We start from the raw sequence: 27,215 nt of genomic DNA, 5'->3' as shown, positions 1-27,215 counted from the left end.
GTTTCTTAAAGGCTCTGTAACCGGCCAAGTATTTTCTTTTGCATTTGACAGGATCAGATAGTGCCATATGTCATTCTGGGTCATAGTGTTTGAGTACCCTGCCTGTTTTAAACATACAGTCACCCTTGTGACAAAACTGGAGTCTTCTATTGTTTTCTAGAAAACTTGTGGGGGTTTTTATGCTTTGATTTTGTGAGGAGGAAGAGGAGGGGGAGGAGGAGTTTGGGAATGGGGGAGTTGCAATTCTGTTCCTTGGAAGAATTTGAAGACAAGTTAAAGGGGGAGTAGATGAGATCATTTGTATGTGAAGCAATTAAAGGAAAGGGGAGAAAACACCAAGAATTCACCCACCTACAGCCTTTCACAAGAAATGGAAAGAAAAGCAAAAAGATGCTGAAAAACATTGTGCCCTAAATAGGAAAAAAATAGCACGTGAATGATATGATCATCTGAGATCCAACATGTATGTAAGGCAATGTTGCTTTCTGTCTTCTGGCAAACTGAAATGAATGTAAGGCTCCCAAATAATAATGAACTTTTTTTCCCCCTTCTAGTTTCTTCAGATGTTAAATGTCCACATTTTCAATTATTAATTTAATGTAAACTTATTCAATACCTATTATTTTCCAGGAGGTGTTTTTAAAAGTTCTAGGAGACATGGAATAATTATAAGGATAAAACCCTGGAAATTGTTTTTCAATTAGAGCATCTCTATATGTTCATCCTTCTGCTCTTCCCTCCCCTTCCTGGGTTTGCTTATTTAAAAGTGGTTTGTTTTGTAATGCATCTCCTCTCAGTCACTTTAAGCATCAGCCTGGTTCCAGGCTTTTGTGCTGACTTTTTTAGTACGTATATGGGCCAAGTTCTGCTTTCTAGTCATGTGTGCATGACCTCCTTTTTTTGAAAGATACAAGTCTGAAGCCAAGGACCAAATTTATAGTAATTTTTGATGGTATTGGTTCAGAAAGACAGCATAGTGTAGTGAAGAGAGAGCTGGCCTAGAAGTCAAGAAGACTTGGGTTCAAATCCTACCTCTGGTCATACTGAATGTGAGGTTCTTTCTGTGCAAGTTACTTAACTTGTCCAGATCATCAAGAAATTCTCTAAAACTTGGAACATTTATTGCAAATGTGCATTGGTAGATGAGGTTTCCTTATGGGGAATTCCTGATACCATTTAAATCACAGGTCCATTAAAATAATTTTATGATTCAACGGTGTTTGTCACTTGAAATCGAAACTAGCCTTAATGACAGAATAGAGGCACCAGAACCATAGTTTACAAGAATCTGATCATTTCCCTGTGTTAGTCATGGCTCTGATTTATCTATTGATCTAGGATTACCACAGAGCTAGTTCTAAGATGAAGTGACCTAAGCTTTGCCGCAGGAAATCAAAATCTAGAATGATGATAGCACCATCCTGAGTCATGCTTCCTCTCCCTCAGTGACCACAATCCCAATAACACCATCCCTTCCTTACCTCCTTAGTGGTAGCCAGACCTTTAGCAGCATGGAAACCTCATCTGGACAAATACATTCTCCCCATATCCCATCTCAAATGTAACATTTCCTGCTTATGGCTTTAGAGTATCATGCTGTGAATTATATCACAAAGGTTGGTATAGGATAATCTTTGTATCCCTATCATTTCAAATTTTTTTTAGCCACAGCTCTGAATCCTTTGCTGTTGGATTAGAAGTATCCTTGCTCTGATTCCTATATCAGGATGAATTTCACCATCTCATGTTCACTTGTATTGGAGAAGGTCGCTAGATGTGTATGGACTAGAGGCTTTGCCATTTGAGGATACGATGAAAGAATTGGGTTTTTTAGCCTAGAGAAGAGAAGACTTTGGGGTGACATGATAGCTTGTTTCAAGAATTTGAAGGACTGTCTTGTGGGGAAAAGGGGATTGAACTTGTCCTATTTGTTCCCATGTAGCTAATATAGTAAAAATGGATTGAAGTTGTAAAGTGGTAAGTTTTTAAAATTTGATATGGGGGAGTGGGGGAATCCTTTATGACAATTAAGAACTATCCAAAAGTACAATTGCATCAAAGAATCCTGAAGGTCTTCAGGTGTTGGCTGGGTGATCACTTGTCAGGGACATTATAGAACAGATATGGTAAGATAAGGGGTTAGACTAGGTGAATAGTGAGTTCCCTCAAAACTTTCCTATTCAATGGTTCTGTAACATTCTTAAAAAAAAAAAACGTAATACAAAAGGGTATCTGCAGATTGTACTGAGAGTAGGGTAATCTCTTTAGACTTATTCATCTAAAGCAATGTTATGTACAATTGGTTTTGTAAAAGAAGTATTTCTTGAAACATTCTGCCTACCTAACCAGATTCTTTGTCTGACTCTTAGTGATCCCTTTTGGGGTTTTCTTGGCAAATATACTGGAATGATTTCCTTCTCTAGCTCATTTTACAGATGAGAAACTGAGGCAAACAGGGTTAAGTGATTTGCCCAGAGTTACACAGCTAGTAATTGTCTGAGGCCAGATTTGAACTTGAAGATGAGTCTTTCTGGTTCCAAGCCAAGTACTCTATCCACCGTACCACCTGACTGCCGTACCAGATTCTACTTAATCCCAGATGGAAATCTTGCCACCTCCTTTTTATTATACTTTTCTAAAGTTTTCCTTTTTAGCAATAATCACTGAAAAAATATCTTTGATTATATGACCATACTCAAGACACACATCTACCAGACATTTACTCTGTGGAAGTCATCATGACCTAGGCCCTGAATGGGTATATAATGAAATGGATCTCATATAAGTAAATCAGCATGTTCATTTCTAATTCATTTTGGCAGTGTGAAAATGTAGAAAGAAAAGTGGATTTGGAATTGGAGAAGCTGGGTTTGAATGCTAATTCTGTTACTTGTGTGATGCTGCCACTTCATTTTACCTCTGGGCCTAGTTTACTCATCTATGAAAGAAAAGCTTTGGACAAAATGTCCTTTAAGGGTCCCCTGTTGCTTGAAATCTGTCATCATATGATTTCTGTTTATCAAATTCTACTTTTTCATTGACTTGCATTATACTATGGCAGATGTAGTCCTCTGGAAATGTTTTGGGCCCTAAGACATATGGGAAATCTTCTAGTATTGAAGAGGTCTAATCAAAAAAATGATGATGGTAGTACGGAACCATAGGTTTCTAGGGGTGCTCAAGACCCCAAAATACCTACCCGCTGGGTCCTGCCAAAAGAATTCGACTCAAGCCTTCTCAGCCAAGGAAAAAGACAAAGTTTTTTAGGAATTCACCATAATGGGTTGTCTTAAGAAATCCCACCCTTTGTGATGCCTGTTATCACAAGCGGGCCAGATTCAATCTAAGCTGAACTAGATTGAATCTGAGCACCTTCATGGAGGCAAGATGGAGATTATATAGGAGATTGTAGGAGGGATTGAGGGGTGGTCTGGGGTGACTGGAGGAGGGCTTTAGGGAGGGTCTTGAGGAGGAGTCTAAGGAGGACGAGATAAGGTCAGATTCCAGGAACCAAGAGAATGGCATTTAGGGTGGGAAGTAGCTGAAGGCATGGATATTGATAGTATCAAGGGTGGGAAGTAGCTGGACAACAAAGGGCAAGGCTAGGTAGAGATTTGGGCCTAATGATAATGTAAGGCTTATGGCCTTAGGGGAAGGCCAGATCTAGTTGAAAGATTCAAGGAGAGTTCAAGGGGGCTCCCAGAGACTGTATTCCAGATTCAAGGGGGTTCCCAGAGACTGTACCCTCATCAGTATAATAATGCATTGTCCTTCATTCTTAAATTTTTTGTCTCCTATATGGAGGTAAATCCTTTGTGTTAAGTCATTGCCACTGCAGATTTGTGTTATCATATTCCAACTGTGACCTCATTGCAGGAAGGAAATCCTTTTTCTTCTCCAAAATTATTTTCAGCCCACTCCAGGTATATTCTAAATCTTCACTATTATCCTCAAGGCCCCTTCCCCTCCCCCTCCTCCACCCTTTCAACTGAAACTCAGCCTCTTCTTCCTCCTCCTCCTTCTTTCTTCTTCCTTCTTCTTTATTCCTTCTTCCTTCTTCCTTTCCTTCCTTCCTCCCTCCTCTTCCTCCTCAAAGAGGACTAATGATAAGAGGAAAGTGATGTCTTGACTTGCAAGTTTACTTGGAAAATCAATGCAGTTTGAACTGCCTGTTTTCCCCCCACTCTTACTCCAGTCTGTGGTGAAGAAATGACCTTTTTCTTTGACACTCATTTGTATATTCTTTTATGTGTTTAAGTTGTGAATGCTGATTTCCTCAATAGAATTTAAGGGACAGGGCTGTTTCATTTCTGCCTTTGTATCCTCAGAACCTAGCATAATGTCTGACATTTACAAGGTGCATGCTGATCAGTTCTTAGAGTTAAGGACACAAACATTTAAATGCTTACTACATGCCAGGTATGACTTCAAAGGACGAACAAACAAATACAAACAAAAAGAAAAATCGTCCTTTCTCTCAAGCAGTTTATATTCTAATTAAGGGAGATAACACATAAATGGAAACTAAGAAGTAGGGTGGGGGTGGAAAAGTTACTAGCCTCTGAGCATGGTGGAGAAAAAGAAGAGTTCAGAGTGGGGAACATAGCTAGTCTGGGCACTTTCCTTAAAGAAGAAATTCTGAGAAGAGCTGACCAGAGCAAGGGGCCATAGGCATGAAGTGATCCTCCAGGGTGAGAATGTTCTAGAGGAGGAATAAACTTTCAGGGTGAGAAGACTGTTATTGCATGAAAGTCAGAAGAGTCAAGATTAGGGCACAGAAAGAAATGAATGAGTCAACAGGACTCACATGGGAACTTTTCTTGAAATGAGGTTCTGGAAGGAGCTTAGCCATCAGAAAAAGTTGTTGCAGGAGTGGAATGGTCTTCTAGCATGAGAAGTCTGTAGAAGAACAGTAAAATTCCAAGGTGAGAAGACTACTGTAGGAATGGGAGAAAACCTAATTGTCTCAGTGGAGCTCTTGTGGTCCAGGTCCAGGTCTCAGTCCCACTAGCAGGGGAGGGGAGAACCACTCCAGAAGGAGTGCACTATGTGGAACTGACTGCATACATCTTAGTGTTTCAGCTGCATCATCCCCACATTTTAAAAGTCTTCAAAAATGAAGACAAAAATTAAAGCTATATTTGATGACTTTAGGTCACTGAAATAAACCTAAAAAATCTGAAAAACTTGAAAAAAAAACATAAGCGCAAAGTCTGAAAATTTTTAAACCTAAAGTACTTTTTCCCCTCAAGTTAATTAAGAATCTATGAACAATATTTGGGGAAAGGAATTCTTGAAATAATTAGGATAACTGTAAATCTGATATTATATTTCTCTGATTTCTCAACTATCAAGTCAAACCTATACTCAATAGAACTGAAACTAAAATGAAACACATTGAGCTATGCGCTAGATTTCTGACATCTGGGAAATGTGCTTCCCCCCCAAGATTCGTGTTCCAGGTTCTTCCATGTAGAAACTATTGTTCCGATTTATCACCCCAAGGTCCTATTTTGGTATGCAAGGCAACCATACTTTGGCTGTCATCTACCTCCAAGTCCTATCCCAGAAATGCCTCTTTATTTGGATCCATCTTCCTTCTCAACTTTTTCCCATTGAGAAAGCACCCATTGTCAGACCGTCTTTGTGCAGCCACACATCCTTATATGAAAGTATCCAAGGTGCAAAAATAGGTGTATATTTATTTACTCATTATTGTTATTGAATCTAAGTTAAATTAGTACTTAGTACTTAGTGGACCTGGCTAAAAGAAGAGATTCAAAACACTCTCTAATATAAGGCGCATAACCTCAAGGAACTCAGCGTCTAGCTTATTTGCCGTCTCTATGCCTGAAAGTTGGAAGGAGTAAAAAGATACATTTTGATATTCTTGGGAAGTACTTGGTAAATAAATTAATATAGTTTCGCTGATTTAACCAGCATAACATAGATACCACGAGTGTTTCTACTTGCCATTGGTCTCACTGAGCCTCAATTTCATACACTGGCTTTATGTCACTTGATTACTATTTGTAAAGTCCTTCAGAGTCAATTGTAAAAACTTTTTGTTTACAATCTTTGAATGCGTTGAGTTTAGGTCTTTGAGTAGAAGTTCTGAACTCTCAGCTTCTATCATGGTACTCATTGCTTGAAAGCTCTTGCAAACAATAGTGTTGTGGTTATTGGTGTAGAGTCCTTTCAGTCAGTCATGTCAGACTCTCCATCACCCCATTCGGGGTTATTTTGGCAAAGATACTGGAGTGGTTTGCCATTTCCTTCTCCAGCTCATTTTATAGATGAAGAAACTGAGGCAAGCAAGGTTAAATGACCTGCCAGGGTTGCGCAATTAGTAAGTTCTGAGGTCAGATTTGAACTTGGAAAGAGGAGTCTTCCACATTCAAAGGCAAGTGCTCTGTCCACTGCACCACCAAACGTTGCCCTTTTTCCTTTCATTAATGTGACTTTGGAGATGCAGATTTTCCCTAAGGACTTCTTTATCACCCTCCCCCTTCCAATTTCTGCATGTTGTCCCATTTTCATTTCTATTACAATTTTTTATTTCTTTAAATTGTCTTTTGACCTTCCCCTCACTCATGCCTTAGTCTTCTGTTCACATTTCTATTGTGGTAGTTTTTATTTCATTTATTGTTTGTAAAAGATATATTTAAATTTATTCCTTTTTCATTTATGAGTTCTTCATGTTCTAGTACATGGTCAGTTTTTATAATGAAAAACAAGTGTAATCTTAATTTCTCATTTGGTAATCACCAAATATATTTCATATCTATTTTTTGGATATTTTATTCGCATCCTTAACTTCTTTCCCAATTATCTTTCATAATATTTGTCTAAGTCTGAAAGACCTATTAAGGTCCTCAACAAACATTGTCTTACTGTCTAGGTCTTCTGGTAATTTAATTAGTTTTAATATTAATTATTTGTTTTGCCATTTAATATATGTGTGTGTAGACATTTATATATGTACATATATATTTAGTATATGTAAATATACTTGTAAGTGACTATATACACACTATTAACTATATGTATGTAGTTAATTTTAGTATTTTTTTTTGTTATAGGTTGCACCATTTAATATAATTCAGTTTCTTTGCCTATCTTTTTTTCTTGGAGAGGGGAAGGCAGGGCAGTTGGGGTTAAGTGACATGCCCAAGGTCATACAGCTAGTAAGTGTGTCAAGTGTCTGAGGTCACATTTGAACTCAGGTCCTCCTGACTCCACGGCCAATGCTCCATTCACTGCACCACCTAGTTGCCCCTGCCTATTTCTTTTTACTATGCTTCTACATACTTTTATCTTCTCTAAAATAAAAATTGTTATGCTTGCTTTACCGAACCTTGGAAGTTCCATTACTGAGAATATTATATTTGGCATTTCTCTCTGGTTTTGACTTAAAGATTTTAGAATATGCATGTTGACCTCTGATTCCAGTAATTCTGGGTATTTTTTCTTTTATGTTTCTTGAATTATAGTAGTGAGATATTTGTTGTCATTATGTTCTTCTTGGAGTCAATCGAGTCTTAGATTCTTTTCTCTTTTTACGTCCTTATTCTTCAGTCAGTTATTTTAATGGTACATATTTTAAATGAACTAGTGTCCTGGTTTCTGACCTGGCTCCAAATTTTTTTTTTAATCATTGTGATTATTCATGGTCAGAAATTTCTTGTTTCCTGAACTATGATGGACTCTGTGGCAATTAGTGAGGATCTTGTCACTCTCTCTTGCATTTAGTTTCAAACACTCCACTCAGTAGCCCCTTTAGATACCAATCACAAGAAGCATCCAGCTCAGGACCAGAGTTGGAGTAGGAACTGGAAGGACAAGCAGAACTTTGTGTTAATAGCTTTTTGTTATTCTTGGTGTTGTTTTAATCTGATAGAGATCTTTTGCCTTAAAATGCTTGGTGTTTTTTGGAGGGGGAAAGGCAGGGCAATTGGAGTTAAGTGACTTGCCCAAGGTCACACAGCTAGTGAGTGTGTCAAGTGTCTGAGGCTGGATTTGAACTCAGGTCCTCCTGACTTCAGGGCTGGTGCTCTACTCATTATGCCACCTAGCTGCTTGTTCTTTTATTACATTTGGTGAATTTCTTACTGTTTTTGAAATGAAAATAGAGAGAACTGGATTCGCCCAGAACCTTTAACTTTGCCACTTTCCTAAAGACCATTAGCTATGTAACTGCAGCAATTTAAAAGCAGCATCAGATGATTATACCATATAAATGTATGCATTCTATTATTAACACGTTACGAATATATTGAATATTTTAGTATGCACAAGTTGTGATTGTGTGACTGTTCTGGTGTACATTAAAATGGATGACAAGGGCATTTAGCATGCTTTTTCAAATTAGTTTCAATGGGATACTTCCATTTTAAACTTTCTTTTGCTTTTCAGATGTCAGTGTAAAGTTCCCAAAGGTTAAGCCAAGATAAAAAACAGGCAATCAACTCTTTCTATATTGATAATATTCATCACTTTTAGGTAGTTCTAATCATTTAGTAGGTTAATTTTTTAAAAATCTGTTCACTATAGTAAATAAATACTGTACCTATCAAAAATGAAAATTTTGAATTGTATAATTTCTTAAGAAATTGTATTTTAAGAGATTAAAAAGGAAGTCAGTTTTTGAGCTTTTAATACTGTCTCCTGCCGTTAAATTTTTGGTTAGTATCCCCAACAAACAGAAAGATTCTAATTGGGAAATAGTTATAATTGAGTGAACTCATCCTTTCTTCTCTTTACCATTGCCTGGTAGTGTAAGAAAAGGGGATGTGAAGATGAGTGGTTCCATCTTTCTTTTGTTCGATTTGTGTTGGCTATAGCATCATCATAGACAGAGAGTCTTATGTGTCTAGATGCAGGCATTGCAATGATAGATGAGTACATATGTACGGCTTCTTGGCAGCTAGGTCATGCAATGGATAGTTCTGGGTCTGGAGTCAGGAGGACCTAGGTTTAAATCCAATGTCAGAGCTAACTCGTGTGACCCTGGATAAGTTATTTAACTTCTGTTTGCCTCAGTTTCCTCACATGTAAAATGGGGATAATAACTGCACCTGCCTCACATGGTTATTGTGCAGAACAAAGGAGACAATATTTGCGAAGTGCTTAGGACAGTGTTTGACACATGATAGGTGCTATATGGATACTGATTCCCTTTCCTCCCTTCTACATATCAAAGACAGAAGACCGATGAAAATAAAACCCATGATCCTGGAATGGAGGACAGAACAGGGAACTGATAATTGAACTTGAGAATCTCCAAGTCTGTAGATGATATATTTCAGAGAAAGAATATGTGAGAAGTGAATTTGAGAAGGTCATGGCCAGGAAACATAAAACTATCAAAGTCTACAGCATTTTGAGGGATACTGCTTGACCACATCAGAAGCTCCAAAGGAAATGATCACACCTTTTTAAACTGTAAGCAGAGTCCAATTCTCTCATTTTTCAGATTAAAAGAAAAAATTGAGGCTCAGACAGACTGTGCCTCATGCAAGGTTGATAATTCAATGAAAAAACATTTAGTAAGCAATTCCCATATGTCAGCAACTGTGTTAGGCAATTAAAAAAAAGACAAACCTTACTCTCAAGGATTCTTACCTTCCATTAGGGAAGACACATAAATAAGTGCATATAGAATAAATATAAAATAAATATAATAAAAATAAAATTGGAGGAGGGAGGAACCTTGTGAAAAATCTGGTGCTTATACTGAATCTTAAAGAAAGTGAAGAATTCTGTGTTCTGAGGCTAGTTCATTATGCTTTCAGGTTTCCCGAATCCCAAGCTATTCTTCTTCTCATCGTATCACGTAGCCCCCTCATATTTCGATACTTCAGTGTCTCTGTTATTTCATTGATATGCATAGTCCTTCCAAGGGTACAGATAGAAACCTACTTATGCCATCCTATCAGATATATCTCTTATCCATATCCTTCTCTAAATGTTCCATAAGCATCCACCCAATGTCCTGAGTGCCTTCCTTGAAATTTCTCACTATCAAGTATTGAATGGATACGAATATAGCACATGAAATTTTGTCAACTAGTTATCTTTCACTTTTACTATGCGACTGATGTTCCAGTCAACAATCTCAGTCAATCAGCAAACGTTTACTAAGTATCTTCCATGAGCCAGACATTATGTTAAGCACTGAGGATACAAAGAAAGGTACATGACAGTCCCTGCCCTTGGTGAGCTTATGACATCTCTCAAATGATATCATTGACATCATTGTAATATTCCTTATGACTCTTCAAAATAGGGTAATCTTATTTATCCATCCATATTGACTTCTCCCAACAGTCCAATCCAATAAACATTTATTGAGTACTTCCTGTGTGCCAGGCACTGTGCTATGCACTAGGGATACAATTGATAAAAAGAAAGACAGTCCCTTCCCTCAAAGAGCTTATGGGTGGGGGGAGGCAACAAAGAACCAGGAAGTAGAAGGATGGGATACTAGAGGGATACCTGATGCAAGGGCAACGTGTTTGATGGAGTCGAAATCAGGCAGAGCAAAGTGAACATACAGCCATAAAAAAATAAATATACTGATAATGCTTAACTTTTTATCCTAGGAGCTGCAGAGAAGAGCTCTAAGCATGGTGCCGAAGATAAGACTCAGACGATCATTACAGCCATGAAGGAACGGATGAAAATAAGAGAGAGAAATAGACCAGAAGTGTTTGAAGTCATTCAGGAAATGTTCCAAGTTTCCAAAGAAGACTTTGTACAGTATACAAAGGCTGCCAAACAGAGTGTATTGGATGGGACATCTAAGTGGTCAGCTAAAATAACCATCACAGGTGAGAAGATCCAATATATCTCTTTGTGAATTTGAATTTGGGAAGGCTGGAGTCAAATCCTGTCTTGAAAACTTACTAGATGTGTGACTCAACCTCTGTCAGCCTCAGTTTTTCTCACCTGTAAAATAGATATAATAAAAACACACATCTCAGGTTAGGAGACCCAAATGAGATAATATATGTAAAGTATTTTACAGACTTTAAAATGCTATATTAATGTTAGTTTATCATTACTATTTCATAATTAGACTTTTATCCCAAACCCTGGGAATTATAGCAAAAAGCAAATAGATTATAGTAGAAAAACTATAGCAAAAAATTAATAACAATAAAAATGACAATAATAAGAATAAGGGAGAAAATTTTGCTGCCGTGCTCTCCCTTGGTCAGAGAATATCTGGGATACTATGTTAGAGAAAGGATATTTATAAGTTCGTGAGTACACCAGGCAGTGTCAGAGGAGAGAAGGAGGCATATTGGAGAGATACTACAAAGGTAAAATTGACAGGCCTTGGCAACAGATGGGATATGGGGGGTGAGAGATAGTGAGGAATCCAGGATAACTCTAGGGTTATAAGTATGAAGTACTTAGAGATAGGAGTGGGGGAGGGTTTAAGGGAAAAGATAATGAGTTCTGATATTTTGTGGTTCTGAAATGCTATAGTGTACGTAAGGAGGATTTTGTTATCCTTATTTTAGCTTAGTTTCTCAGGATCCATGGCCATGGCAGTGTCTGGTTTCCAGGTATTAGATAATAACTCCCAGAATAGCCCCAAGGATCCTAGATAGTAATTCCTAGAATCAGAGTGATAGACAGTCCTATTGCCACTGTGCTGTGAGATAAGGAGTGACATAATTGATATTTACTACACTTGTGCAGAGTGACGATATCCCTGAAGTTAACCTGTGAGCTTAATGTTGGCAAGATGCCTTCTTTGTCTGTTGCCATATAAAGGAAGTGGGCACTGTCAGTGAGTGGGGAACCCGTAGGGGAATCTGTGTGTGCCTTGACTGGCCCCCATCGAGTCTTGAGAGGAATCTATAGGGGAATCTGTAGGGGAAACCATGGTGATGAATAGAGGAATGCATGTACTTGCATCAACCAGCCCCCACTGAAGCTTGAGTGCACAAGCTGTGCCTCTCTCGGTTGAGCCCATCAAGATGCTGGGGTAGTTGCTCCTGCTTCTCACCCAACCCTGCAAGAAGGGCAATTAAGGAATGCTGTAGGAGTTGGTGCTCCCATTATCAGCAACCCTTCTGAGAAGACTAGACTAGAATAAAGTAAGATTATTAGCCCCTCTGAAGCTGTCTTCCTGTCCTTCCTGTCTGACCAGATCATGAGTGAACCTGTTAGAGGCTGGAGTCCAAAAACTCCAGTGCCTCCTGTGTGTTAATCTGTGAAACAAATGGTGTTAAGATTAAAACCTAAAATATTCATGGCTATCACAATACATCAAACAGAAGCTTTCTGTTTGTCATTATCAGATGCCATTATCAGTGTCTAACACAAACCATATGTAAATGAAGAAAATTATTTCTTCTAGCCTACAGGTATTCTCCTGTTTTGTAGTTGAGGCTATTTACTTTTTTTTCAAAATTCTCCTCTTCCTACTCTAAGCACCAGATAAATTGTAAAAGATGCCACCTTTTGTGTGCTATTGATTAATTACAGGAATAACTGATATTTCCTGTGGATTTCTTAATTAAACAAAGATCACCTCCAATTAGTACTTGAGCATAAAACTTCAAGATTCTCTATCTGTTTTTACTTTTTGAGTCTGATATTTAGAGTCTTCTCCACTGTCCTATGTCACTAAGAACAACTGCTGTTGCATCTTGAAAACTCTACTCAAGGTTCTTGAGTCACCTGTGTGTACTTTACATAGTGGAAAAATAACGTGAATATTTTGCTCTTATCTGCTTAATTTGACCAAAGACAGCAAAATCATTCACTTCTTAGATGTAGGAGAATCGTAGGAGTTAAGATTGGAAAAATTAGAAAGAGATTTTAGTGACCACTGGATCCCTCATTTTACATATAATAAAAATTAGCCCAGAGAAATTAAATTACTGGCAATGTCACATAGTTAAGTACAGAGTGGGAGGTTGAATGTAGATCCTTTAACTCCATTTTCAGTGCACTGTCCACCAGCGAATCCACTTTGATTCACTACCTTATTAATAAAAACTGAAATGGATCTGTGATCTCCTCTGTTATGTTCCCTATAATGATAGCCTGATCCATGCTTGATCATCATTTAGTTACTCTTATCCATGTCTTCCCATAGTTTTGTTCAAGGAGTCCACCCAGTGTCCTGGGAAATACTTTGTTGAGTTTTCTTGATACAGGGATGTAAAATGGAGCATATATGCTGGTCATTAACCATCCAATCACTTTTTAATCATCTTTTTTAATGATATCTTTTACTGTAGTTCTTTATAATTCTTTATTTGCTATGTAGGGGCAGCTAGGTGGCACAGTGAATAGAGCACTGAGATTGGAATCAGAAATCATTTTCATTTTTAGTTTAAATACAGCCTCAGATGCTAGCTGTGTGACTTTGGGCAAGTCATTTAACCTTTTTTGCCTCAATTTCATCATCTATAAAATGATCTAGAAAAGAAAATGGCAAACAACTCAGTATCTTTGCCAAGAAAACCCTAAATGGGGTCACAAAGATTTGGGCACAACTGAAAAACAGCTCAACAACATTTGTTATGTAGTATAGCCTGATAGTATCTACCACTCGTGTTTAAATTGCCTTCTGGGTGATTCTCAAGTTTAATTTTTTAGAGATGCTAGTGGTCCATAACTTTGTGCTTTAGAATACCAATAAATATTGATATGACAAAGTTGGGCCTTAATTTACTAGAAGAAGTTTAGGGGCATTAATGGAAATTTGCAATTTCCCAAAGGCAATCCAATCCTCTCTCCTCCTCCTGTTTAATTCTAGGCCCAACTCATTGTCCATTTGTAGCATCAGTACAAGATATATGTACTGATGGAAGATTCCCCTAGGTCAGATTATCTAACAACATGCGATAATCTGGGCAATAGGAATTCTTCATCCTTGTGATAGTTTTCATATGTAGATGGTTAGACCAAAATCTTTTGAGTGTTTACAAATCTTATGCAGGAGACTGCAATATCCTCAGACTCGATGCAGCAAGCACACTGTCATCCATGTATAGGAGCATTGCGAGGGATCCACAACTACAGAGAAACTCTTTTCAGTATGGATTATGTACTAAGTAAATACCGTGACAATGGCAGATACCATTAGAGAAATACAGCTCTCCTTTTTGAATGCCTCTCCTTATATTTTCATCAGTGTTACTTCTGTTTTCATATCTTGCAAAGACTCTTGCATAAGTTTGATATATTTTGACATGTTGTTAAAAGAGAGCCTTTAACGTGCTCCTCCAAAGAAAATGCCTTTTTTATATTACCAACACACAATAAGCACAGTGGGATCTTGTATTCTCTATATCTATCTGTCAATTGTATAATGTAAAAGATATGATCTATTGTGCAGGGGGAGTTTAGATGGTGCAGTGGATAGAGAGCACTGGGCTTGGAATCAGGAAGACTCATCTTCATGAGTTCAAATCCAGCCTCAGACACTTCCTAGCTGTGTGACTCTAGACAAGTCATGTAATTGTGTTTGCCTTAGTTTCCCATTTAAAATGAGCTGAAGAAGGAAATGGCAAAGCACTCTAGTATCTTTGCCAAGATAGCCCCAAATGGGGTCATGAAGAGTCAGATGTGACTGAAACAACTAAATGATGACAACAAATGAACTATTGCGAAAAATCGTCTGTGAAAATCTGCCTATTTCCTATTAATACTTTTTTTTTTGTATTGGGAGCTTATTACAATACCAGAAGATGACATTGTTTTAATTGCTTGCCACAGCTTCTCACATTTTTATTCTTCTATCTTTGTATTAATTTTTATCTTTGAGTTACCAAGTCAATGGTCTGACTATACATAGCTGATTCTGGAATGATTCCCATATTGTAATGAGTCATTTCCTATCTACTAAAATATAATTAATTTCACTTTTGGTGATTTTTTTCAATACTCTCTGAATGTCCCATACCTTCCAACTCTCCTCTTGATGGAAGTATTTGTCATGTACTATAAAGCCATAAAGTTTGTTGTAGTCTATAAATCTTTGGCCTCTCTCATTATTTAATCCTGATCCACGTTTTTCTGCTGAATAACAAATTCCTTATTTTTCTGCTTTATGTGGAAGTCACTGAAGATCAAGGATTTTATAAAGTTCTTCTTAGAAGTTTTTTTTTTTCCATCCTTTTTTTCCAGTCCTTTGCAACACATGTCATTATGTAGGCAGCAGTTATTTTCATGGTGGTCTTTTTGCAAGTACTTAGGAACATTGGATAGATGACCAGATGTCCTATAGAATATTTCTTGTTATTACTAGGCACAGCGTCAAGGCAACCCTGCCAGTTCCTCTCTTGGAATCTTTAAGGAAAACCTGTGAGCCGCTCTTCCATTTTGTCACAATGTATTCTGATTTTGCTTTTAAAGAGAGTACTAAGATTAGTAAGACTTAGCCTATTAAAAAAGTGAGAGGGAATCTTTGCAGATTATATGTTAAAGAATTTTTTCTGTGCATACATATGTAGAGGTAGAGATGACATAAGCATGTATAGGTGATGCACAACAAAAGGCTAATATCAAGTCTTGTCAGAGGAGCTTTCTAATGTTTAGTATAAATGAAAATATTCACAACCCCCCCCCCCTCCACTTGGGATATGTATGAACCTTTGAGTTCATGAGTTTATCTTGACCGAGTAAATTAAACTGGCTCAAGGGAAAGGAGGTTATTGTATTCTGGTATATTCTGAATATTAAACAGCCCCCTCAGGTTAATGTTATATATTAACCTGTTGATCATTAGTTGTAATAATATACATTTACTTTATTGTTAAAAATTTCATTGAACTAATAAAAAATTGGATCAGAGTTAGAAGCTGGAGAAAGCTTTTGCTTCTTTTATATATGTAGGGGAAAAAACTCACTGATTTCTTATTTAAAATACCGCTCTATAAATTTTGTGAGTTAGGTTTAGTTTCCTGTTTATTATTGCCATCACTCTGTAAGGATTAGAAAGCCATGGATTTTCATAGAAAATAATAATAATGTTAATTGTTATTGTTGTGTTTGCTATTATAATAAAGCTAATCTTTATATAGCAATTTCAGATTTGCAAAGTGCTTTGCATATGTTATCTCTTTAGACCTCATAACAAACCTGTGAAGTAGTTACTACAAGTAACGAATTCCCTACAGTTATGCTTGATGGAAAGACAGAAAGTATTTAGGTGACAAGGCCTAGGCTAATGGGGCTTCATGGATGTTATGGTGATCTTGAGTATCTAATAGGGCTTCGTTGGGTCTCTATTGTGGTAGCAGATGACTAGCACTAACTTTTTCTCCTTACCAAGGCTATAAACTATAAATGAATTTTACCAGCCACTTAAATTTTGCTCCTAAATCTAATTAAAGATAGACAGCTTTTCTTAAGTCCTATTCCTCCTTAAAAAGGAAGAACTATAAATCCCTTTGGATCTGTAGCAGAATTAGAATTTGCTTATTATTTTTTATGCCAAAGGCAAATATATGTTTATGTATGTATATACACAGATATGAAAACATATACATAATATCTTATGTATCATATATACACATATACCATATAACTGTATATAGTATATGTATAGATATGTGGATGGAAGTATACACATAGACATGTATATTATGCATATGTTTTCATGTCTGTACACATACATACACACATGAAAACACAGATAAGATTAGTGTGTGTATTTATGTTTACATATACATATTGAAAAATATCCGTATTATGTATATATTTTCATGTTTATATAGACATATACACCATTGGCTAAAAATAAGCTAAATATATATTTATATGTGTCTATGTATATATAGATATATACATGTGTTATGGATATGTTTTCATGTGTGTGTATATACATACACATTCACCTTTGGCTCAAAAAATAAGATGTGTGTGTGTATGTGTGTATACACTCACACATACACACACATATATATGTTATATTCCTCACAGTTGTGTTCCTCTTGTTACTCTCTATGTTACTCATAGTTGTATTACTATCATCACCTTTTCCTTTCTAGTTTGTGGGAAAGAGATAAGCTGGAAAGGGAAGGGTGATGATAGTAATACAACTGTGAGTAACCCTGAAGTCTTGGGAGGAGCCCGTGTGGTACACTGGAAAGAACACTTGAGTTTGGAGTCACACCACCTGGGTTTACCTCCTGGATATTACATTTACTACCTATAGTAGAACTTGGATAAGTCTCTTTTTTTCATTTTAGGAAAATCACTTTAATGGCTTAATGGAGAACAGATTGGGGTGGGGAGACACTTGAGGAAGGGAGACCAACTAGTGGGCTATTTTGCAACACTCAAGGCATGAGATGATGAGGGCTTGGTAAAAGTGTCAAAGGAGAGAAGGGGGCTTATTTGAGAGATGCAGCAAAGGCGAACTCAGCAGGCTATGGTAACAGATTAAATATGGTGGTGAGAAAATAGGAATCCAGGGTGACTCCTAGGTTGCAAGACTGAGGAACTGGAGAATGGTGTCTAAACTGGACTTCTGCCAGCACCCAGCACAATATTTTGTACACATTAGGTGATTAATAAATGTTGAGATGAGTTGAATTGAGGACTGCCTTCTCTACCACATACATATATATGTGTGTATATATACATATACATATATACATACATACATACACACATACATATACATATATATATATATATATATATATATATATATATATATATATATTATTACCAGTGGTGCCTTAGAACACTGACTAGTGAAACTGCCTCCTACCTTGTAGCAGAAAGGTGGTGGATTCTAGATCTAGAATGAAGCATACAATTTCAGATATGGCTGATGTCTTGATTTTGGGGGGGAACTTGGTGGCACAGTGGATACAGTGCCTGGGCCTGGAGTCACGAAGACTCTTCTTCCTGAATTAAAATCTGCCCACAGATACTTACTAACTGTGTGACCCTGGGCAAGTCACTTAACCTTAATTGCCTCAGTTTACTTATCTATAAAATGAGCTAGAAAAGTAAATAGCAAATCACTCCAGCGTCTCTGACAAGAAAACCCCAAATGGGCTCATGAAGAGTTGGACATGACTGAAAATGACTGAACACATTGTTTGTTTGACTGTATTTATTTATTAGGATGAATTTTTTGGGGGGTGGGGAAGAATAATCATTGGGAGAAACAGCATTTGTAATAAAAAAAGAGAAAAAACCAACTTATTTTTTAAAAAACCCAACAAACTCCACACCTCAGTTTTCTTGTTTGTAAACAACAACAAAAAACAGGGGATGAGACCGCATGGCCTCTATCCTGGATCTAAATTATACTGTAGACACAGCAAGGATTAAGTACATCTCAATCTCAATCTCAAAATTAGTAAAATATATCATAAATAGTATTTCATTCATTGCCATTTCTTTCCCAAAGACTACACTGTGTGCATTAATTCAACTGAATTTTAAAATATTAAACACAGCTATGCACAGATCACTATATCAGGCATAGGAGATATGAATATTAAATTTTATAGCTTATTATTAATTAAGACAATGTGACACCTGCATAGATAACTTAGAATGGAAGATAATATCTGCAAAGTTTGTGAGACAAATGAAAACTAAATGCTTTGTAAGATCCAGGCAGTAAAAGGTCATTGCTAACATAGATTGGGGGAAGGGCAGTATGGAATCAGGGAAAGTTTCATGGAAGAAATATAATTTGAATTAAACTTTTAAAGATAGGAATTTATAGTTGAAGAGAAAGCATAGAAGCCATAGAATTTAGATCTGAATGGGACCTTAGAGATGATCTGGTCCAATCCCTTCATTCTGTAGGGGATGAAAATGAGTCCTTGGGAAGTGAAGTGACCTGAATTAGGTCATAGAAATATTAAATATCAGAGGCAGGATTTCAATCTAATTCTGTCCCAAATCCAGTGTTCTTTCCAGTATTTGGCCATGGGCATAGAAAATAGCGTGAGCAAATTGTGGAGGAAGAGAAGTGTAAGATGTGTTTAGAAGACAATAAATAACCTCACATAACTCTAACACAGAATACATGCAGGGAAATATGAGATAAATATGGATATGAATGATGACATTAAGTTGTGTAGGACTGGCAAAAGAGTTTGAATTTGGGTTATGATATTGGGTATCAGTGAATAATTTTGAGTTGAAGAGTGATATGATTAGATCTGTACTTTAACAAGATCAGTTTGAGAGGATTGGAGAGGAAAAATTGGAATGGAAAGAAAGAGTCGAACAGAAGACCAATTGGGAGTTTATGATAATAGCATATTCAGGATGCAATAAGGGCTTGTACTATGTGGTAATAGTGGGAAAAGAGACAAAGGGATGGACACTGAGACACACAAAGGAGGATTTGGTAAGCCACCTAGTTATGAGAAGTGAGGGATAGGGAATAGTCAAAAACAATGTTGTTTAAGAGACTAAGTGAATAGTGGGGACATTGACAAAAAATAGTAAAACCAGAAAAAGAAATGTGTTTAGGGAACTTGTTGAGTTTGAAGAACCCATGGGACATTCTTCAGATAGATGAAGCAATACTATGTTCTAGGGTAAGCAACATTATTTAGAAGTAAAATAAAGGAGTACAAAGGGGTTAAGTGCCCATCTCATAAGCCTCCATACACCTACACTCTTCTGTTCTATCAACCATTGGGATACTGTGTTGTCATAATCCTATGAATTTCTTAACAGTAAAAGCCCTTTCTTTTGGTTTTATTTCAGTGGTTTCTGCCCAAGGCTTACAGGCTAAGGACAAAACAGGATCAAGTGATCCATATGTTACAGTTCAAGTTGGAAAGAACAAGAGAAGAACCAAAACAATTTTTGGAAACTTAAATCCAGTCTGGGATGAAAAGTTTTATTTGTGAGTATGCAGTATGTAGCAAAGTGATTTTGGAGAGAACAAATAAGGCTAGTATACAAGACAAAAAAATTCATTTTTCCTTCAGAAAGTTCTCAGTAAAATTACTAATGAGAACTTATTTTGTTATTCTCCTGATATAAAATTGTTAGTCATGATAAGCAAAGAATTTTTTAAGTGCTTATAAAACTGTCATATAATAATGGAAACATTTTATAGGGAAATTTAGAATGTTATATGGTCCAAAATTTGGACAACCTCACAAGGTATGTAAATCAACGGGACCAAAGTAAAATAATTAAATGAATTGATGTATACAGCCAGCCTTAAAAAAAAACAAAACCTTTTTAATATGTACTATTTCCTCCTTTTGCTACAATCACACATTTTATATATGACATTGAGTTCACAAGATTTTGACAAATATTGTTTAATTCTTCATCGTGAAATCTCATTTGATGTTTTTTATATTTCTGAACTGTCCATATTTATAAATCTAGCCTTCTGTATAGCCTATCAGAGCTCCTAGGGCATTGAAACATGTTTTTCTTGAGCCCTTAGCTAAGATTCCTTACCTTTTCATGGCATGTTGCAGTGTTATGCTACAGTATCTAGCAGTCATCTGAGAGTCAGAAAGTGGTACTGGTGTCATCGGGTCTTTGATTCTCACTGACTATTCTGTTTTCTAGTTTTTACTCATATTCCTGACTGAGAAAAGATGTCAAGTTTTTATACTGTGTGGAATTGGGGGTGGGGGGAGAGCACAGAAAATCTGGAAGTTAAAAGATGGAACTGATGATAGGGCGAGGAGAGAGAGAGGGAGAAGGAGAGAATGGCGCTTGTCCCCGGTGGCAGCACTTTGGGCAAGGCTTAATCCTTTTCCTCCCTCTCTGTTTTCACTCCCATTGTTAATACTCCATAACACTTTACTTCCCCTCCTTCCTGCCATGGAGTTACCAGAACCACTCTTTGATCCAGAGATGGGAGCTACGTCATTATATTCATAAGAGTTAATCATCCCCTCAGTGAGATCAAAACTTCTACAACTCTAGGAAGTTAAAAAAATCCCCCACACATTTTAGGAGTGAATGTTTAACAATCTGATAAAAAGGTGTAGTTCTTAGAGACTTCTTTGACAGTGGTTTGTGGTGTAGTCTTGAATTTAAAAAGTGATTATCATCAGTTTTTTACTACCCCAGTCCTTGGATTGCCTTAACCCATGACAAGTAATTTTTTTCTACTTAATAGAAATGGTTATTAGTTTTTTTCCCCTGATTCTCACTGTTTTTCACACTTCAAGAAGCATATGACCCAGCTGCTAGGGTCCTCTGAATAACTTCACTTGCTTTATTAAGCTTAATTGGGCTACCTTTTTTTTTTGGCAGTAGTTTGTCAGTTCTTGGTGTTGGTTTCTCACTTCATTTTGTGTTTTGATGTGACTTGTTCCTATATCATCATGGGCTTGAATGTTCCTTGAAACACTTGGCTTCCCTCCCCCAACATCTTCTGCAGTATCTCTAACAGCAACTGAAATGACTTTTTAAAAGCTACAGCCTTTGCACTCTTCCTTGGACTAATATCCATTATTAAAAAAAAAATCCGCAGAATTAAAAACACAGTTTAAAAAAAAGAACAGTAGAATGTGTTTTTGGCAAACAATGCAACACACTCCACTGACAGAGAAGTACCTAAAGGTGAGAAAAATCAGATAAATCTGGTTTATCTGCTCAAGGTCAGAGGTGATGGTTCATCTTAGAATCATCAGAGAAACTCCCTCTTTCCCTTTATCTCCTTTTCCCTTTTTTCCTCTCCTTCACCCTCTCCTTCACTGTCTCCCTCTTTCTTTCCTTCTCCCTCTCCTTCGTCCATTCCCACACTGGAAATATGCCACAGTGCAGCCTTTGCATAAAAGTAAATGGATGCAGAAGAATTTGTCTAAAGAGTCTTGAGAATGAAAGGTACCTCAGGAAGTTAACTAGTCCATTACTTCAGGCTGAACCACACCTGCACCAGCATAGATTGAGGAGGTGTCTAGAATGTTTTTAATCATTTCTCAGAAGAGATCGTTTAGTTCTCTGTAACCTATTGAATTTGTAGCAGCTTTTTGTTAGGGAATTCTTTCTTAAATATAACTCATCTTGTAATGCTCCTGTAGCCAGCAGCTGGAATAATTTTTTTCAAGTGTCCTTTACCCTGTTCTTTTGCTCAAAAGAACATAAAATAACTGTCAGTAACATATTAGGGAAAGTCAAAAAAGGAAAATGTTCATCATAGATTTCAGACTCTCCAAAAACTGTTTCTCTCTTTTCTAGATTCATTAGACATAGCTCATGTCATTCACACAAGCCTAGATGACCTGTTTACTATTTCCTGCATACGTCTAGCTTTCTCCTTCCTTTGCCTATGTCCTCCCACACCCACTATTGACCCTCAGAGATTACTCTTGTCTCTTTCATGAAGCTACCCATGACTACCATTACAGTCATTACAACTATCCTTTAGCTTTCTTGGATGCTACACATATTTTTCTTTCATGATTCTCAGTTATGTATCTGGTCTTGTCTTTTTGCTATACTTTTCTGAAAACATTTCTTTTTGTATATTTGTTTCTCTTGTTACTCCATTAGGTTGGAGTGGTTGAAGGGTAGGTATTGTCTCCTAGTGTCTTTTTTTTTTTTGCCCTCAGTCAATATTGTTGACTCTTTGACAGTATTGACAATTCTTAGTGACTCACAGAACTTTGCCTGTATTCCATATGATGATAAAGTACTAAATACCCAGGAATATGGCACTTCATCTTCTAACACCTGGAAGCTTCACTTTGGAAGTATGGACCTATGTGGAAGTAGTATAGTCTGAACTGGATTCCCCTTGGATGTGTAGATGCATAATGAACATTTATCCTATTGAGGTCAGGCTTAACCTCTGATATTGTATGGTGTAGAAGAACTATGAAAATCTAATATGGGTGGAAAAGCCCATACTGATCTTCCTTAGGGTTTATCCAACCCCCACAATTAAGTCTGAACCCAGTTTCACCATGTGGGATTAGGCTAAACCAGAGCTATAATTTGGAAGAACAACAAGGGTCTTTTTGCCTAGTGCCAGATATCTGAGAGGATCCTTTCTCTACTCTGTTCTCCTGCCAAGCTCCCTCTCATTCCTTATGCTTCCCTTAGGCTACAGAATTGATATTTACAGCTCTGAACCAGGCTAGGTATGGGAAAGGCCCAGGTGAGGCAATACTAGAATTTACTAGATTAATTCCTCTCTGGTGATTTGGAAAGAATGCTACAAATCACTCCTTTTAGTTAAATAGGAAAATAAAAATAAATAAGATTGCTAAAGCATCTGAAATTAGAAAATGGAAGAGTTTCTACTTATCGTGGCTTTACTCCTTAATCCCATCCCTATCCTCCAGATGAATTTCACTTTAATAAATAGTGAAAATATGAATAATTTATATTTGTGTATATCTTGGTTGAGATGGGTGCCACTGTATTTAGGTTTATTTTTTAAAAAAGCATTCCAAATTATGTTGACACTAACAATGTACCCATTTCCTGCACATTTCAGTGGCATTTTTTATATAGTTCAGTGAAGCAGCAGGAATTCCAATTTAAATCAGTGGTGTCCTGTCAGCCAGGTAGAATCCCATAGGTAAAGCAGATATATGCAAGAAAAAAAGTCTCTGGTTTAAAATGTTGTTTCTGCTGATTTTTCTTATGGAAATTATCCAGAGAATTATTAAAATCATACACTTATTTTTTAAGTTTATTTTCATATTTTTTTACTGTGACCAATGACTCCTAGTTGTAAGAAAAGTTTAAGAGAGAATTACTTCATTGATTCCTCTAGCAACACGATCTGGTTGGGGAGAGTGCATGAAGAGAGTGATGAACTGCAAGCCAGGAAAACCTGAGTTCAAGATCACACTCCTAACTCTCATAACCCTGGCCAACCCATCTAACCACCCTGTGCATTTAACTTGAGGAGTTAGCACAGGGAGTTCTCATGTCGGGATTTTACTTCTAAGTCACATATCCCTTGCATAGCATATTTGCATCTTTCTCTGGCTAGTATATTTCCAGTGGATGCCATTATCATCTCTTAACTCAGTTAACTTTTGTCGTATCTTTTTGTGAATTCTAGGACTTTGTCATGATCACAAAAATTTAAGTTAGTTTCAGAACTGATCTTATTGAATGCAGATGTTCATTTTGCTTATAAAATGACATGAGATATTACAGATTTATCTCTCTCATTCTAAGGGTTTTCTTCTTTAACCAGAGGAAATTAATTCACATTGTTATTTTAAAATATATATTTTTTTCAAATGCACACGTGTTACTGGCAACCTATTCCAGTCCTAAAACAACCACTAATCTAGAAATCTTGCCCTGGGCTATTAGGTATATGCTTGGGATTCTAGGTTGCCCCAGGCAAGACAAACCTGAGCTCTCCTCACATCTCATCCACTGTCATCCTGTTGAGGTCAGATTTGGGAGAGCAGTTCTGGTGTGAAAGAATTCACTTAGACCTTCTCTGTAGCCAATGGGAGCTTTATTATGTGAAAGCTACATGTGCCTCCTTAGCAAAAAAGCCAAGTGAGACCATGATATTTGGGGGAGTTATGCTTACATAGAGGTTTCAGTATGATGCTGTAGTTTTAGAGATTTTATGGGGGTTAAAGATTAAAGACAGGACAAGAAAGCATTCTGTAACATAGGATGAAGGAGACAAAGGGAATTCTTTATGGTTTAAGGATTTGAGGACAGAGAAGGAGGACACAGGCTAAAAATTAAAGGACAGGGGGAACACAGGATAAGGGAGACAAAAGCAAATCTTTTGATACAGGTTCAAGATAAGGGGAATAGGACTTTAGAATGCCTTCAAGTTACAAAATAAGCTATGGGGCTTCACAAAGTACTGGAAAAGCAAACCTTAATATTCTTTTTAACCGTCAGGGCACCATTTGTATCCACATCAATCCATAACAAACTTTGGATCAAACATAGCAATAATATTTTTATCATGTCAAAAATATCACATGATACAGAGGGACTATGTAACTGTGAAGTACTATTGAAGTGCTAAGTTATAATTGGGCCAGGGTAGAAGTAAATAAGAATGTTTGAAGCAATGTCAAACATGGCCTTTGAAAAGGCTTTAGCCATCTCTTGTCTCTGTAGAAACTTTGGGTAAAGTCAACCTTTGGCTTTGAAAAAACTATTTGTATGCATATCACAGTAGATCATAAAGCTAATCAGATAGAGGGGTCATTTAAATAGTCTTTGAAATTTACATTTAAAGTTTGAGTTGAAATCTCACCTTGGGCAGATGACATACCAATACCTTTTCATAGATGAGGTAAAATATTCAATGGCATGTAATGTCATCTGTATCTTAGCGATAGTAAAGAAAAGTGGCATGATTTCTTCTAAAATTAGCTCTTGATCTGTGTTCTATTTCTAATCATTAAACCATGTAGGCCAGCCCTGATGCTACAGTGCATAATTCATTTCCAATCAAAGTTAGTTACAATGTTAGAATATAAACAATCTATTAAGTATTCAGAAGATTTGCCATCATTCTGGAGACTCCCTTGTAAGTGTTTCAAATGCTTATGACATGTTTCTTAATTTGCTGCTAAAGACGCAAGGAATTATGCATTTGTCTATTAGAGAGAAAAGATCAGCATCTCTGTTGTTCTTTGAAATGGATAATGGTAATTTTGTAGTCTTGGTAGGAAGGTAAATTTTAATCAGCTCAGTTATCACGGCCAGAAGATGAGAGAGTTGGCCAGTGGCATTTGATGAATGATCCTTATGTAAAATGGTGAACCATGTTGGCTATCTAGGGCTCCAAGGACTGTCTATAGTTTCAATACAGAATCCATACTGCTATTGTAGAGTCCTTTCTCTGTTTTCCTCCCTCATTTGTTGGTAAATAAAGACTCCTGTGGCATCTTGGGATGGGCCCTGGAATAGAAGGCCTTGATTTTCATTTTCCTTCAATACTATTTATTATTTGTGTTTTCTTAGGCACATCCCTTAACCTCTCTGGGTTTCAGTTTCCTTATCTGTAAAACAACATTTGCCTTGCTTATCTCATAGTACTTGGAAAAGGGTATGGGGAGAGAAAACAAGGAGAAATTATTTATATTTTTTTTTGTTCAATAAGACCAGAAATAGTATTGTGTGAATTTGAGGGGCTGTGTTTTATAGTAAGTTAGAGAAGGATTGTAAATATGAATAATGTTTCTGTGCCTTTTCTAATAAAATCCTGTGAAGGAATAATAAAACAACATGCAAAGGTGCTTTGTACAATATCAAATGTTATCCAAATGTAAAGCATTTTTTTTTATCTTTGATACCAGCACAGAATTGAAAAGTACATCATTTCATGAATAATTATAACTTTTTTTCATATTTAGCTAGTGCTGAAATTAAACTGTTTCTTTAGAGGCAAGGGAATTCATTATTTCCCTAGGTGTTCTAGGGAGACTCATCTTGGTGTTCAAGTAAAACAGTTTGGGTGTTAGAAGACTTGGATCGTATATTTATATTGTCATATAGCATATACAAGAAAAGTAAATTCAAGGTGATTTAGAAAAAGAAAGAGAGCACATTAACAGCTAGAGAAGGGCTAGATGGGTAAGAATCAGGGAAGGTTTCAGAGAGGAGCTGAAATCTGAGATTCTGAGAGCTCTGAGGGGAGACTACATTGCAGGCATTGAGGCAGCTTTTGCAAATTCACTAAAACACCAGTGATATGTGCTTGTTAGTCCTACTTGAAGTATGTGCCAGTCATCTCTTATATCAACTTTGGCATTCTGTGAGTACAGTGTAGGTGCTTAGGCCGGTAGCCTCATACACAAAGGTGAAACATTCTCCATCCACATAAGTACACTGTCAAGGGTCAAACCCTTGTGGTTTTATCTCAGCCCAACCTATGACATAAAAAATGGAGCAGATTATGAATTAAGCACACATTAAACTCTGTTGCAGAGTGCGTATTGAATGCTATGCTTTTGCTTACCTCACAATGCATTCAAGACTAAGATTAAAATGACAATGTAGGGAGCACAGAGCCTGCAGTCACGGGAGCAGCTAGCCTGGAGGCCTCCAACCCACAGTCTAAAGGTTTGAACCTTGCCTTCTTGTACTCCCGGTAGCCAGGATGTGCAGATAAAACAGCTCATATCCCTCCCTTGAATAAACCCAGAGAATAATACCTTGGAGAAACAGAGGAGCCAGAAGGGAGGCTTCTGTAGTGAGAGAAGTGGGGGAAAGGGCCCTTCCTGTGGTGGCGGAAGGAGACTAGTGCAGGAAGAGAGGTGTCCCAGCAT

At 37.0% G+C, this 27,215-nt stretch overlaps 1 protein-coding gene across 1 annotated transcript in view; it reads left to right on the top strand.

Moving 5' to 3' along the window:
• UNC13C (unc-13 homolog C) overlaps window positions 1-27,215 on the top strand; it is a 580,271-nt gene that overhangs the window by 126,399 nt on the left and 426,657 nt on the right. Inside the window, exons 7-8 of the mRNA XM_036734862.1 lie at window positions 10,605-10,832; window positions 19,726-19,867. Of these exons, the coding sequence (XP_036590757.1) occupies window positions 10,605-10,832; window positions 19,726-19,867 (370 nt within the window). The remainder of the gene's footprint in view (window positions 1-10,604; window positions 10,833-19,725; window positions 19,868-27,215) is intronic.

Source organism: Trichosurus vulpecula, chromosome 8 (genome assembly GCF_011100635.1).
Source record: "Trichosurus vulpecula isolate mTriVul1 chromosome 8, mTriVul1.pri, whole genome shotgun sequence".
Classification (NCBI taxonomy): Eukaryota; Metazoa; Chordata; class Mammalia; order Diprotodontia; family Phalangeridae; genus Trichosurus; species Trichosurus vulpecula.
The sequence above is the reverse complement of the archived record's forward strand: the minus strand, read 5'-3'. Positions and strand labels throughout refer to the sequence as shown.